At 35.9% G+C, this 15,633-nt stretch overlaps 1 protein-coding gene across 1 annotated transcript; it reads left to right on the plus strand.

The window, feature by feature from the left end:
* Nucleotides 1–2,916: 2,916 nt before the first annotated feature.
* On the plus strand, nt 2,917–11,406 carry LOC131066821 (protein TRANSPORT INHIBITOR RESPONSE 1). The gene is made up of 3 exons (XM_058001677.2): nt 2,917–4,841; nt 9,558–10,050; nt 10,230–11,406. The coding sequence occupies exons 1-3, from the start codon at nt 4,390–4,392 to the stop codon at nt 10,983–10,985; spliced, it is 1,701 nt and encodes a 566-aa protein (XP_057857660.2). The 5' UTR covers nt 2,917–4,389; the 3' UTR covers nt 10,986–11,406.
* The last annotated feature ends 4,227 nt before the right edge of the window (nt 11,407–15,633 follow it).

A 15,633-nucleotide genomic window follows, 5' to 3' on the forward strand; every position in this document is an offset into this window, starting at 1 on the left:
CACTTTATCCATAATAGTAGCAAGCAAGCCATCAATTAATACCACCTGAAGCTCATCAATTGGTAATTGATATTGCATCTTTACTAGTAATGATTGAAATCTTGTAAGATAATCATGGATCTTTTCACTATTTTCTCACATACATTGAATCCAATCTAGAGTTGTGATTTTCAATCCAATGTTTACATGGAAGTGTTTGATGGATGAAGTGGCTATTTCAATATATGTGAATGGGTAGACCAACGTGGCAATGAAAAATAAAACACTCTACCATATATTCTTTAAGTGTACATGGAAATGGTTTAGCACACAATCTATTAACATATTAAAATAAACTCCAAACATGTTGCATTAAAGATCTTATGCGAGTCATTAGGTCACCTTTACCATTATACATTTTAAATCATGATGCCACATATCCAATGGGAAACACAAGTGAAAAGATCATAAGCAAGATGAGTATGATTTAATTCATGACTAATATCCTTGTTTGAATTTGAAGTATTGACTTCATTATGACATCATCTATTGATTATCACACCAACACTCAAGCTATCATGATTTCCCCATATGTCAGTATTAATACCCTATCTTTCTCTCTCCTATCTAAGGTCTAGTAAACATGATTATTAATTACACAACTCATGTTGAATAACATGGCTAGTACCACCTCAACCCTTAATCTCCTCAAAATTGTCAATAGTGACATCATTCAATGCATATTTTCAATACTATTGATGTCATTGCATAATATTATGATACCAAGTATTGACCAAGGACTTTGCCCATTGTGTTGACCTTTGTTTGACATCTGTGAGAGATTTGAAGGCTAGAGAAGTAATCCTCACTAAACATCGATACATGGCTAGAGAAGTAAGTTTACCAAGTATTGACCAAGGACTTTGCCCATTGCATTGACCCTTGTTTGACATTCATGAGAGCTTTGAAGGCCGGAGAAGTAATCCTTACTAAACATTGATGCATGGTCAAATACTTTTACATTGACTATATTGTTGTAGTTTGACTGAGAAGTTGATTGTCTTTTAACAGTTTGACTATAGTAGTAATTTACTAGTATTTCATTAAGAAATATAGGAACTAAAATAATTTTGTGAAACACACCGTCATAAATGACCCATTTCACTCCTAAATGTTGGTAAACTATGAATTGTGAAATCTACAACTAAGACCGCTCATGGGTTTAGGCTTGTAAGGCTAAGATGAGGTGATTCAATGATTATTGTCCAGTTTAGGATCATTAAAGGTAATTGAAGTAGCTTACGTCCTATCAATGAAATTAATGGGTTTATTTGAGGTAACTAATATCCTCAATGGTTAATGTGGAGGTTGATTGAGGTAACTCAAGGCCCATTGAATGATGCGACTCTATTCATGTAATTCAGGGGTCATCAGGGGATTAGAGATTCAACTGAGGTAACTCACATTCACAATGAATGATATGAAATTAAGATGGGGGACCTCAAATGTCGTGGATGGAATTGGCAATTAGTTCACAATTATACCACAAAACCAAAAGTAAGTAAGCTTTAGTCTTTTTAGTTTAGGCGATTTCTAGAATTATATCTAGTTGAGTAGTCATTCAAGACTGCAAAACTTTTCTATGTTGATGACCAAATATTGTTCCAAATATCCAATACAGGCTCTAAGAAATTCACACAAAACACAAATATTATTCTAAAAAGACAAGAAAACAACACAAATTTCAAATATGAAACAAGAATGTAAAAAAGTAAAAAAAATAGAAATAAGGTTATAAGCCATTAGACAAGATCGTTAAGTCAGGTTCATGAAAATATGGGCATAAAAGGAAACCCTATGATATTTGTTCAAGCCTGATTAAATAATGAATGAAATAATACTAATTAGAATTAGGTAAACACAAGCTAAGACTTATAATTGATACATTATGACAAATGCATTCGTATTGCTTATCTAGAACAAAATTTAGAGATCAATAATCATATACCCAAAATTTTATAAACATTTATGGCTATTAAAAATTATTTGACAATAGAAAGAAACCCCAAATGACATACATTCTGAAGAAATTGCAATTATAACATAGTACATGAAAAATTGCGACAATAATCGGATACCCATAAAAATCCATGATTATAAATTAAGGATTCTAAAAAAAGCACATAATGTTCTTTATTCACATGTCGTTCTATTTATTTCGCACTCTATATTAAAAAAACATTGAGAAAATGATTTTAATTGATGCGAGTGATGACCCTCACCAAACATAAATAGGGACACCTATTAATAAATTGGCCCCCACTGTTATTTTTAATTTTAATATGGTGAGAGACTCCATGCTGCTTAACAGTTTGATTTAGGTATATTTTTTAATTTGTAATTGGGTAGATTATTAATTTTGAGTCCTACTTAGAAGCCAAAACAATAGCTATAAACAGTTGCATATGTACCATTTAAGATCTATAACGCACGAAATTAACTATGACAGCTATTGATGCTTTCCCCTACTTATGAAAATTTAAACATAAAAAATCCACAATAACTTATAAATAGGACATTTTTATCCATTGCTAACTGAAAATTCAAAACACTAAAATTGGAGAATCATCATAACTAACTTCCTCATGAAAAGACATGGAACCTAAATGCTTGTGGTAAGTGAAAAGCTCCCAACTCCCCCTCCGTCCCCTAGAATTTTGTTACGAATGGGAATGTACACAATCACAACGAGACACATGGGTTTACAAAACTGGCGCCTGTCCACTAACCTAACCAAACCCTTAACTCCCTTAACTCCAAGGGTGCCTATTTGAGAGCTAATCTTGCCCCCCACTTCCACCTCCTAGGGGATTGTTCCCAAAAGCAGGGTAAACACCTCTTTTTCAAATCTATCTCCACATGGGGGAGGGATTGGTCGCCCAAATGTACTCATAAACTACGTGGGGAAACAACAGCTGCTTCACTGTGGGACCCGTTCTCTGACCTTCTATCAGAATGATTTTTTTTACTTGCTCTCCTTTGTCTTTGGCCTCCCAATCCTGCAAAAGTGTATTTTACTATTTTATTGGTTTGGGGGATTGTGATTTCTGATGATAGCCCAACATGGAAGTACACGATTTTTCTTTTCTTAGTGTTTTCCCACCATACAGCTAGACTCATGGAGTCTGATTGATGTTGATTGGACTGGGTTATTGGTTACCCTCTTACTTTCCCCTCCCACCCAAAACCCACTACTTGGACTATGTTTTTGCAGGTCTCTGACCTTGTTTATCCTTGGGTTTTTTCTTCTCTCTGCTGCAGTTGATACCTGCCATTGATATATTATAACACCAGTTCTTTTGTAACTCCAATGCAACAAGCTGGTCATTAATTTCCCATAATAATAATAATAGCATCCGCCCAAATCTTTCTCTGTGATGTACAGTTTTTTAAATATGCCGATTTTTTTATAAGCCTCTACAACCTGGCTGTTGGCATCTTACAGAAACCCAAGTAGTTGTTGGCATGGGCACTCTCCTTATTCCTGTTGATTCTGGTCAACTTGGTTGCACGCTTGGATACAGTTCATTGTTTTATTTTTTCTAAGGTTTTTAATGCTTATATCTTCAACTATATTTTGTACTGATTAGGTCGATTAGCAAGAGTAACGTTTCAGTCTTATTGTTCTGCTGTTGCAAGTGGGTGTTTCAAATGTCTCCAGGCCACTTGGTCTCTGAGGACTGTGAAGCTCCTGTCTATATTGATCTTCTAAGCTGTTTTTGAGCTGTTTAATCTGACCAACTTGAGTTTTTCAAGCCGCTTGTCTGTAAAAACCTTCCCAAGTTGCTGGGATCATTACCTTAGTGCCTTCAGTTGTCTTGAAGTTGGTGGTTATTCAGGAAAGTAAGTGGGTGTGCTTGGGCAGGTAGTTGAGTCGTTCAAGAAAGTAAGTCCTGTGATTTGCGTTTTGGTACTTCTTCTGCATATGTTTTGCTGTGATTGCTCATTTAGAGTCTTACACAAGCACTTTGTATGTGACCCATGAACAGTATTTCATGCCCCACAAGGACATTTTGACCACTTTTACGCCCAACAAAGATCTTTTGTTACAATAGTTGTCACGTTCTTGATAGATCCTCAACCCACTCCTGCTGACATCAATCTACAGTAACCCGTTTGTCTCTTGAATCTTCTTCCCTGCTGTTGCACCAGACCTCTTCATTTTCATCAACCAATATGATTTAGTTGTTCTAGCATAGGGAGGGCCGGTAATGAGTCATGAGGATCTGGACGAGGACTAAAAATCGCAGTCAGTTTTCATCACAAAAAAATCTGTGTGCGACTACCCACAAGCATCTCCAGTTTTGAGGACTGTAACTTTCAAATTGCAGATTTGGGTATAGGGTAAAGATGCCCTCTTTTCCAGATGAGGTCCTTGAACATGTTCTGGTGTTCCTCACCTCCTCACAGGACAGAAACTCTGTTTCTCTGGTTTGCAAGACATGGTACAGAGCAGAGGCATGGGGGAGGAAGAGTATCTTCATACGGAATATGTATGCAGTTTCAGCAGAGGCTGTGGTGAGGAGGTTTCCCAGACTGAGGTCTATTACTCTCAAGGGGAAGCCGAGGTTTGCAGATTTCAATCTGGTACCACCTAATTGGGGAGCTGATGTTCTTCCCTGGATTCATACCATAGCCTCTGTAAATCCAATGCTGGAGGAACTGAGGTTGAAGAGGATGGTGGTGACTGATGAAAGCTTGGAGCTATTGGCTCATTTCTTTCCAAACTTTCGTGCTTTGTCTCTTACCAGCTGTGAAGGCTTTAGTACAAATGGCCTTGCCATCATAGCAAGTAAATGCAGGTAAATATCTGGAACACATTTTTTCTTCCTATTTCTCTTGCTGTGTCTAGCCTTTTTCTATTATAAAAACGGATTGCATATAATTGTAAAGATGTAGGCAAACCTACTTACAGTCCCTTATGGACGTGGGTTGTAGACCAAAACTTCAAAATCAGAGCAACAATGCTACTTGGGAACAACGGTTGACTTGCTGTAAATATGCTACTGTACAAAGTGCTTACCCATCTTGCTTTTTTCTTCTGACTCATAAATACAAGGCTATATTTACGTTTGGTATTGGTAAGTGGTAACAATGTTGGTTTTATGATATGTCCGAGGAAGCTGGATAAGCAAGCAAAACGCCTGGATTTGTCTGATAAACTCGATGTATTTTCTTATTTGTGCACTTGCTATAAGTATAACCATCAATTTTGCTACCGTTAGGTCTGCATCATTAACATTACTGGTTCTTATTGAATATTGGTTCTTAGTTATTTGGAGTAGTTTTTTCAATTACTTATATTTATATTAGTAGATGTAATTGAACCAAAATGGCTGTCTTTCTAAGCCTATTAATGAAGGAAGTCTTCAGAGTCAGGTCATCAAGTCCATTGTGACAAAAGTTAGAACAAGACGAACCACCTAACCATATTATACTTTTAAGCAGTTTAGTGTGACTACATACTATCCAACGTCTGGAGACTCTAGAACGTGGTTGCTACGATAAATTGAATTAAAAGATCTGTCATTTTTTATGTCATTTCATTCTAGGTCTTTTTGGAGAATATTAGTGAGGTGTTGAGATGTCCAAAACTATCCCTGTAATTATAATTCTGTTATTTGTTTCTGAATCTTATAATTTTATGTATTTTAGTGATTGTATGAAGATGTATGTGAAGTCTATACTTGCCTGTAAGGGGTGCCATTTATTTATTTTGTGGTATTATGTTAAGGCTTTACTTCCTTGTACTTGGGATTACAATTTACTGAGCATGATCAAGTTTGGTGATAACATATTTATGATTGATCTAATCAAGCTAGCTGAACAAGCTGTCACACTTGGAGTTGTGGCTTTTGCGCTCTTTTTAGCTGTAATCTTTGCCACAAGTTGGTCTATAACTTTATCATTGCAGAGTTCATTTGAATTATTACACCTTTGTAATTTTTAGTTGAAACCAAATCCTGTAATTGATATTCATTGCTGATTATGATTCAATTTTGGAGTTGTGTATCTTGGTAGTTTTATCAAGATGAATGAGAATGCTTTGCTTGCTTGCACAAACGATTGTGATCAACTGAGCATCAGCAGTCTGGATATTTTAATGCCAAGTGAGGTCGGGGAGTGGGGTTGTAGTTTTTAGGGGCATCAGATCTTAGTGTGGTGATTGATATCAGTAACAATTTTGTATTATTAATTGATCTGGTCAAGGTAGCTGAACAAGATCTGGCTAGTCTCTACGTAAAGTTCAGATAAGCAAGCTATCTTTTCTTATTTGTGCACTCATTACAACTATAATATTTGTGCACGACCTTACCATTATTCTTGAATTTTTATGACTCTTGTTGTGAGTTGAAAGTGTGATGATTCTGTTGCTTGGGGCTGTTGGTGAGGTATTAGAGGAGCTCAAAACGAAGCCCATAATTGAGTATCTTTTTCTTATTTTTCAATATTTTAGTTGTGTTTCTAACTATTTTGGTAATTTTAGGAAGATGAATGAGAAAGCTTTACTTGTTTGCATGAGAGATGGTAATCAACTGGGCATCAGCAGGTTGGAGATTTTTAGTTTGATGATGATCATCGACAAATTGTCAAATTCCAAGTTCAACTCTAATCCCTGTGATTGTAGGTCTTGCTGTTTATTGTTCAGCCTTGCAATTTATTGCATTTTGGCGATTTCATAATATTTATGAGAAGGATTTTTTTTTGTGAGAGGAAAGAAAATCAACTGGGTATGGGTGGTTTGAAGGTTTCAAGCTTGACTCTACCTATGAAGAGTCATAGACTACTGTTGTAGGTCTTAGGGTGGTTTTCGACTTTTCATTACATGTTATTGTTTCAGAGCTACAAATCTTCATATTTATGTGTCACTCTTCAGAGAAAAACCTTTCATTATGTCAACTGTACCCAATTTACTGAAAAAAAAGCCCTCTTTCATAAGGGAGAGTATTTAAGATTGCCTTGCCATTTCATGTTCTTGTAGAAAGTATTAAAGCTCCAAAATACACACACTAAAGGGCTGCCAACTAGATTAATAATTTAATTCCCAAGATTCTTAACAATTAGTTTCCCAACTACATCCCAATGCAAGTGGATTACCAACTTTGCTTCTGTTAAGTTGTCAGATGAAAATTTGGGAAAATGATAGGATGATAAAACTTATTCTATAGGAAACATTCTTGCGCTAGTTATATGATGGAAAAAGATACTGTCAAATCACTGTAAGTTGCTTTGGGCCTCGGTAAATCATATTAAAGTTTACTTAAGTGGCAAAGTATCCCTGAGTTTGACACAAATTTTTGGGAGGTAAAAAGTAAATTAGACTAATCATGCAGTCAAAATTCACTTTAAGTTGCTTTTGGGCCCCAGTTAATCATATAAAATTTTACTGAAGTGGCAAAGTATTCTTGAGTTTGACACAAATTTTTGGGAGGGAGGACTAACCTATTCTTGAGTTTATGCCCAATTTATTAAACTCTTAATGCTACTTACTGAAAAATTAATTAAAAAGTTTCATGATCATTATGAGTTAGGTGGTTTGTCGTCAACCCTTTGCAGAGTTTACTTTTTGTTATGTGTCAGGGCCGCTCTTACTATGCAACTTGCTGATTCATCTCTTGGGTACAAGTGTGCGAATATGCTGTAAATCAGCCTCATTGACGAACATGGATCACTGTAAGGTTAATACAGGCCAGACAAGAGTCAGCAGTGACAATACATATCTAATCAGCAGTGTCAGAAGGAAGTAGGATTGTAAAATTCTGTTAATCATCACCAGATTTACTTGATGAACCAGTTTAGTGCTTTCCTTCTTCTATGTAAAAGATTTACATTCATTTCACTCTTGAAAATAATGAATAATCATCTATTTGTTTGTATAAGATAGGCACATGCATTTCCATAAAGAATGCTGTTTGAATCATAATCATAATTTTTTTCTTAAGCAACAACTGTCTGTTGCATAAATCTGCTCCATGTCGTAACAACCATTAAAACTATAACCAAGCCAAATGTCAGCAAAAGTTGGAAAGGGATGGGAAGCTCAAGAAATCGGACCTTAAACTTTGTTTGGCAAGACTTCATTACAAGAACATTATTGTCTTGGTGGTCACTCATCAAAATTGGGAGATTTGGACAGATGCACATGTATATCTCATTTTCACTTGGTACAAAATATCTGATAATCCTTTTTCAACTACGTCTCTCTATTTTCTTTGTAAGTACTTCACATTGAGATGTGATTTTAAATTTCTTCTGGCATTCCAATATTTAGATATATGAAAGCATGGTAAGCAGGAGAGGTGTCTCCACTTTCCTGGGATGTTTCTGGCATGGTAAATGGGGGACATTTCCATGTCCCAGGAGATTTGGCTCCAATGTTTACTGATGTGTCATGGATGGTTCTCAGAGACTTCTTCAGGAGTCTCCACCATCTCCCATGGTAATTTCCCATTTTAACTTGAAAAAAGAGAAGCAAAAAGAAGAAACTCTAATAATCATAAAGGGGCCTCACCATTCCTATCACCAATAAACCTGAAAACACTAAATAATTTAGTTAAGGGGATAGAAAACCATTCTTTTGGTGTTTGTGTTTTGGTGCTTCCCACAACACTCCTCACTCCAGTCACCACCACTCTCCCTTTGGCTCTTTCTGGCTCCTTTTTCCAAAAAATGTTCTCCTCATTCCAGTCTCCCATCCCTGCTCCCAGATACCCTTGTATGAAATCCCTTGTACGAAAGCATATTTGAAAGATACCCCCTGATGTCATCAGGTTCTGTGGAAGAAAAACTAATGTAAATTATGTATATGCTTCGCCTGATATTTCTTTGGTCGTGATTATCTTGATGAACTGTTTAAGCTGTATATTTCTTGTATGAAAGCATATTTGAAAGATACCCTTGTACGAAAGCATATTTGAAAGATACCCCCTGATGTCATCAGGTTCTGTGGAAGAAAAACTAATGTAAATTATGTATATGCTTTGCCTGATATTTCTTTGGTCGTGATTATCTTGACGAACTGTTTAGGCTGTATATTCCTTGTATGAAAGCATATTTGAGAGATACCACCTGATGTTCATGTAATCAGGTTCTGTGGAAGAAAAAGTTATGTAAATTATGTATATGCTTCACCTGATATTTCTTTGGTTGTGATTATCTTGATGAACTGTTTAAGCTTTATATTGATGTTCTTCTTTCATTTCCAAATCTATGTTTTCCGTTTCATTTTGATGAGTTTTCATAATATAATCACTGACTCTCCCTTATCAGACAAATTAGAGGGTAGTTCTTAGGGAAATATCAACTAAAATATGTCGTTTAGCTTTTGTCAAGTGGAAACTTCATCCATCACGTGTCCTTTCTTAAAGTAAAACAGCTAACAGGTTTTTTAAACATTTTTGAAGGCCTGAGATGGTATTTTGAAGCGCTTCATGCTTATAGATGCATAGTTCTTTCATCAATTCAATATTTTCTATTATTTGATTATGTGCTTATTGTTTTATGTTTGCATCATGCAGGAATCTTACAGAGCTGGATTTACAGGAAAATGACATTGATGATCGAGGAGGCTATTGGCTAAGTTGTTTTCCAGAGAGCTGTTCATCGTTGGTGTCACTAAATTTTGCTTGTTTAAACAGTGAAGTGAATTTTGATGTCCTTGAGAGGCTTGTAGCTAGATGCAAATGTTTGAAAAGTTTAAAACTTAACAAGAATGTGACACTAGAACAATTACAGCGCCTTCTGGTGAGAGCACCTCAATTGACTGAACTGGGTACAGGTTCGTACTCTCAAGAGCTTAAGTCACAACAATTTTCAGATTTGGAAACTGCCTTCAGCAACTGCAGGGATCTGAGACTATTATCGGGATTCTGGGAAGTGTCATCTCTATATCTTTCTGCAATTAATTCCGTGTGTGTGAAGCTGACATTTTTGAACTTTAGCTATGCCACTCTACAAAGCTGGGAGCTGGGGAGACTCATTGTAAATTGTCCTCATTTACAACGATTATGGGTAATACATTCTTTCTTTTCATCGGAATATAAATTTGTTTTGTTTTTCTCAATACTGCTCAGAAAGTATTGGGATGTCTAATCCTTTTTTCTTTTCTTTGAGTTCCATTAGCTTATTTATAGGCCATTTTGAGTGTTTGTGAAAACTTGTTGAGAAAGTATTTGGTTACGTGATTGTAGGTTCTAGACACTGTGGAAGACAAGGGACTTGAAACTGTGTCTTCAAGTTGTAAGGATTTGAGAGAACTGCGGGTTTTCCCAGCAGATCCTTCTGGGCAAGGTCAAGGCTATGTTACTGAAAAGGGCATTGTTGCCATCTCTAAGGGATGTCCTAATCTTAAATATGTTCTATACTTCTGCAGGCAAATGACAAATAGTGCAATTGTCAGAGTAGCACATAACTGCCCGATGTTGACTCATTTCCGTCTTTGTATTATGGATCCACATCGGCCAGACCACCAGACAAATGAGCCCATGGATGAAGCTTTTGGAGCAATTGTAAAGAATTGTAAGAATTTGCAGCGCTTGTCATTATCGGGTTTGCTTACTGATAAGACTTTTGAATATCTTGGCCTTTATGCAAAGAACTTGCAAACTTTATCTGTGGCTTTTGCTGGAGATAGTGATAAGGGTATGCAATATTTGTTACAAGGTTGCCCAAAGCTCCGAAAGCTTGAGATAAGGGATAGTCCGTTTGGGGATGCTGCACTGCTATCAGGACTTGACCGATATGAGTCAATGCGCTCATTATGGATGTCAGCATGCCATGTCACACTGAATGGTTGCAATATCCTTGCACAGGAGATGCCTAAACTTAATGTTGAAATAATTAAGGAAAATGATGAAGATGATGACAACAGGATTGAGAAATTATATGTTTATCGGACTCTTTGTGGGCCAAGAACAGATGCTCCAAGTTTTGTATACACATTGTGATCAGATAATTGATCTGTTTACATTTGAATGTCTGCAAGGTTATTGCTATATGTTGAACAATCTACAGAAAACATGTTTTCAGGACTTGTGTGATCTTGCAAGACAAGAGGCATGGGATAAAGGTACATTGACTTTGACAGGTGACTTGAGGAAGCAGATCGAATTTGATAATGCATTGGTGCTTTATGGTCATTGGTATTAGAGGCTGCAAATAACAAATAATCAGATTCAGGTACTTGGTCATTGGGCTTAGCAGATCCATCTTCTAGTGGATTGGATTTATTAAGCTGCTGGTTGATAGCTATGTAATTGCTTTTTTTAATGTCTTCTCGGGACTGGTACACCCTGCATGACAATTTCACTGTTTAAATAGCCTTCTTTAAAAACTCATTAAAAGTAGTTTTTGACTTTTAACTCTCAATTCCTTCATTTTTCTATCGTTTCTGCAGCAAGAGTGAAACTTACGATGTGATGTTCTCCTGTACATCTGCTTTGTGGCTTAAATAGTTTGTGCGATGAGAAAAAGAAAGAAACATTTACCATCATGTTAAGGTCAGGTTTCAATTGGCACGCTGATTAAACCAACATGTAGATGTTCCCCAGTTCTTTCAATGAGTAATGGGCTTTATAATCATACCATATCTGAGGTTAGTCACAGTTATAATTAATGCCAAACAGGTAGTGTACAATCATCATAAGATATTGCATGTGGTGGCCTATCTGGATGGTCTGCTAGCATTTGTGCACTTCCTACTCATTTAAGAAAAATGCTGAGCTAGAATTATAATGGATACTGGCCTTCTCATGACCAAGTATGAGTGTGAGCTCAGAGAGTGGAAGTTTTCTGCCTGAAAAATACCCCCTAACACGTTTACCTTGAAATTCTTTGAATGAGATGGACAGGGTGGAGAGGTATGGGAAATAGGGCTTGACAGAAACTGGTCAGTTTTCTTGCACTATTGGATCAATTGGACAAGGACAAGGCATCTTCATATGAGCTGCTCATTTACTTTCTGATTGTCATTTAATGTACCACTGACAGTAGGTCTTAAATGCTTTCTTAGTATAAGGGTTCTCTTGTTAGATTGTCTTTTGTTTTTAGGTTTATTTTGGAACTTTGTTTTTCAATGGCTACAGCTTGGTTTTTGATAGTAAGGCATCAGCCTTGGACAATGTATATCTTCTTGTTTATTTAGAAAACAGTAAACACACTGCATATGGAAGGTTTGGCTCCCCAATATTTACAATCACTCCTAATTCTTTTCAAGCAAGACATAGCCACTGGGTATGTGTTGGGAGTCAAATTAATGTATTCAAGTGAAACCTGCTCAATATTCAAGAGAATCAAAATTCAAGATAAGTTCAGTTACTTCCCGATCATTTACAGTTCATTTGTTGTCAAACTTGAAGCAAAAAGAATGAAAGGGTTAATTTTTCAGGATCAGTATATGAGTAAAGGATATGTCATTCTGGCTAGTACTTAGAGTAATACTTGTATTCCTCTTTTCATTATTATGAGATACAAGCCCGTTTTCATTTATCAAGCATATGCTTCTTTTGATCAAGTAGAGATGTTGTAGCTTATATGCTTGTGGAAGTAACAACAAAAGCTTTTGTTCTCCTTGAAATTACTGGGTCTGATCTCAGCCTGAAACATTCAAATTTTTTACAACTATTTTATTTTTGGAATGCTAGGTTGTGATATTTTTTAATTTGTCTAGTTTTCGGCAAGCTTTCACTATCAATTGTGATGGTGGTATCACAGCATTCAGGGTCAAACTAGTGGTATAATAGCATTCAGGGTCAAACTACTGGTACAAAAGTTGCAAATTTTGGATTTTCAACTCAAAATACAAAATTTGAGATTTTGGATGCTCAATCTTCCTGTCTTTCGCAATGGGCTTCTACTAAGAATATAAAAATGTTATCTCTCCTGGCATCATGATGAGACATCCACAATGGGTTCATTCTCATCCAGTTTCATAGAGGATAAAGAAACATAAAAACATCATATTTTGAGGAAACTATTAAATCTTCAGTGAAGAGAGAAGACTCTGAACCGGACTGACAAACATCCGACTGGTTCTATTAGCAAGTAAAGTATGCCACTTTTACTGACGAGTTAGAGGATTGGTGGGAATTTCAGAACCAAATAAGAGACCCACATAATGATAAGTTCACTGTGTTAGCTATGTTGCTATTAACAAGTGGTACCAAGTGAATCTATTCGTCACCTCTGATCTTGACTAAAACTTTGATTCATCAGGAATTACACCCCCATGAAGGGGATTATTTTTGTTCAACATTATCTATTTTCTCAATGGAATATTATTTCGTTTTCCTCGGCAGTTCCTTGTCAGGGCAAATCTACAGATATTATTAGTATACTTTACAGTGGACCCTCTCTATTAAAAATAATGTATCCCAAGTTAACTCAGAATAAGCTGCAAGGTCCTTAATGAGAAAAAATGATCTCATTCAATATGAAAGGTTGAATAACTTGTAGTTCACGAGTTTGACAACTGGGTATATAGAAATGTAAGGAGGTAGGCTGCTTGAATACATTGTTCCTAACCTGTTGCGTGAACTCAAATGGAACACGTAAGATTGATTTGAGGTGGATTTTAGCATGTTACTGTGTTCTTTAAGGCTATTTTTGTTCAAGTAAAGCAATACAATGACTCAAAATTAATGCTTTCCCGTCACTTAACTATCCACCACAACAAATAAACTTATTCGCTTGCCTTGTTTTGGGAAAACCAACTTGAAAGTCCATGGATATCCTCTCCAATAGTTGATTAAGAACTTTTATTGGTATATACAATTCCAAAATTAGGTTTCCTCTATAATACAAATCTACTTATGAACTTAGCTTAATCCATTTCCATTTATGTTTGACAAATATACTGCTCCAAGTTGATAAAGATTTTCCCAACCCTAAAGTGACCAGCTATTTTCTAGGTTTGGGCCTATCCTATGAGAAATTTGGTTGTCCCTTGGAGGCACATGCCATCTGTTGAATTTATATAAACACACGTATGTGATGTAGTTATAAGTTGTCCTCTGACATTTTATCTTTTCCAATCATGTAATTTTTGAAATGCCTTTTCAAATATAGTATTTTCTGCATATTGCTCCTCATAAGCGTTGAGGATGGGTGGCTCAATATGCATGACACTGCGTATGGTTGTCATTTCTGGAACCTGAGGTGAAGACAACATATAACCTATATAATTGGGTGTACTTTTCATGTGCTTGCTTTCAAAGTGGATTTGATGAATAAAACAGTTTCTTTTCCCATTGGGTAATGCTTCTCCTTCTTCGCTAACACATGATTCCTGAAAAGACAGATAACAGCTCAAATTGGTAGAAAATGATTCTTTTTTCCTTCAAAATAAGATTAGTTTGCATTGCATGCCTGGATGCATCAGTCTCAATCTCAAAATGGTTACTGCATGTTAGGTAAATATAAGCCAGAACATTTGGAATTGCGCTTCAATTCATGAAAATTTCTTTGTTGAACTCTGCAAATCAAATGACTTACCACACGCTGAAAAAGCATAAAGGACAAACAGTTTTGGAGAAGGAGGTTATGAATTCAGAAACCTATTGAAAAATATCACCAACTTCTTTTAACTCTCCACCAATCACGAATCTCAAATATACAAATGACTAGTTTGAAAACTTTAATTGAGCAGAAGTTTGTTTCTTTATGAAGTCTTCAACACGTATTGTAGATGTTGCATATGCAACCACGATGACTTACAGAAAGATAAGGAATTCCATCCAAGTACACACACAAGCAGGAAAAAAATAACGAGTACACAATAAAAGATATTTAATCCCCAACCCATGATTATAGCTTGCAAAATTTCTGGATTAACCTATGTAATCTTATTTACTTCATCAGATCACATTCCATGATCCATCATCAGGATGAGCTGGTGAAATATGTGGATTCGACCATGTACACAATCAATTTTCCTCGAGAGCGATCTAATCCTGATGTTGGATCTTGGAGTGTGATCTGAAATGTTGATGAAGAAAATAAGTTTACATTTTATCCAGAAATTCTACAAGCTAAGTACACAATCAGGAAAGAAGTAATGAATGGTTGATGCACAATATTCCTGTAGGAACCATCCTTATATTTGCTTACAACAGTCTTCCATGATCTCCATTATGAGTTTGATATGGAATAGTTTCTCGTACTCTTTCAACTTTGCATCCTCCTTTATTGCTACATTTGCAGTGATGTATATTAGCTTCAGTTTAGCATCTAATCACAAATATGTTTTAATTAGATTCTTCTAATATGCACATTGTGAATATAAAGGATGTCTGAAAGTTTGATTTCAAACATTTAGGATTTGATCCATCGTCGGTTTTTTCCCAGTTATTACAACAAAACTGGGGAATTATGCATTTGGTAAAGACAATTAAGTTTAGCATTAGACATCCATGCTACTTTGTGCTAGAGTTTTAATATAGGATGAGCAGGTTATGTTTATCACTAATTTATTACAAAGATAATTAAGAAGTAATAATGAATACTGGTTGCTGGTATTGGTATGTTGTGATGGTAAAGTTGTGGTGGTGGTGTTCTTATCATCAAGATTCAAATTCTGTTGGAATGTTTTGATGGGTC

The sequence above is a fragment of the Cryptomeria japonica genome, chromosome 3 (genome assembly GCF_030272615.1).
Source record: "Cryptomeria japonica chromosome 3, Sugi_1.0, whole genome shotgun sequence".
Classification (NCBI taxonomy): domain Eukaryota; kingdom Viridiplantae; phylum Streptophyta; class Pinopsida; order Cupressales; family Cupressaceae; genus Cryptomeria; species Cryptomeria japonica.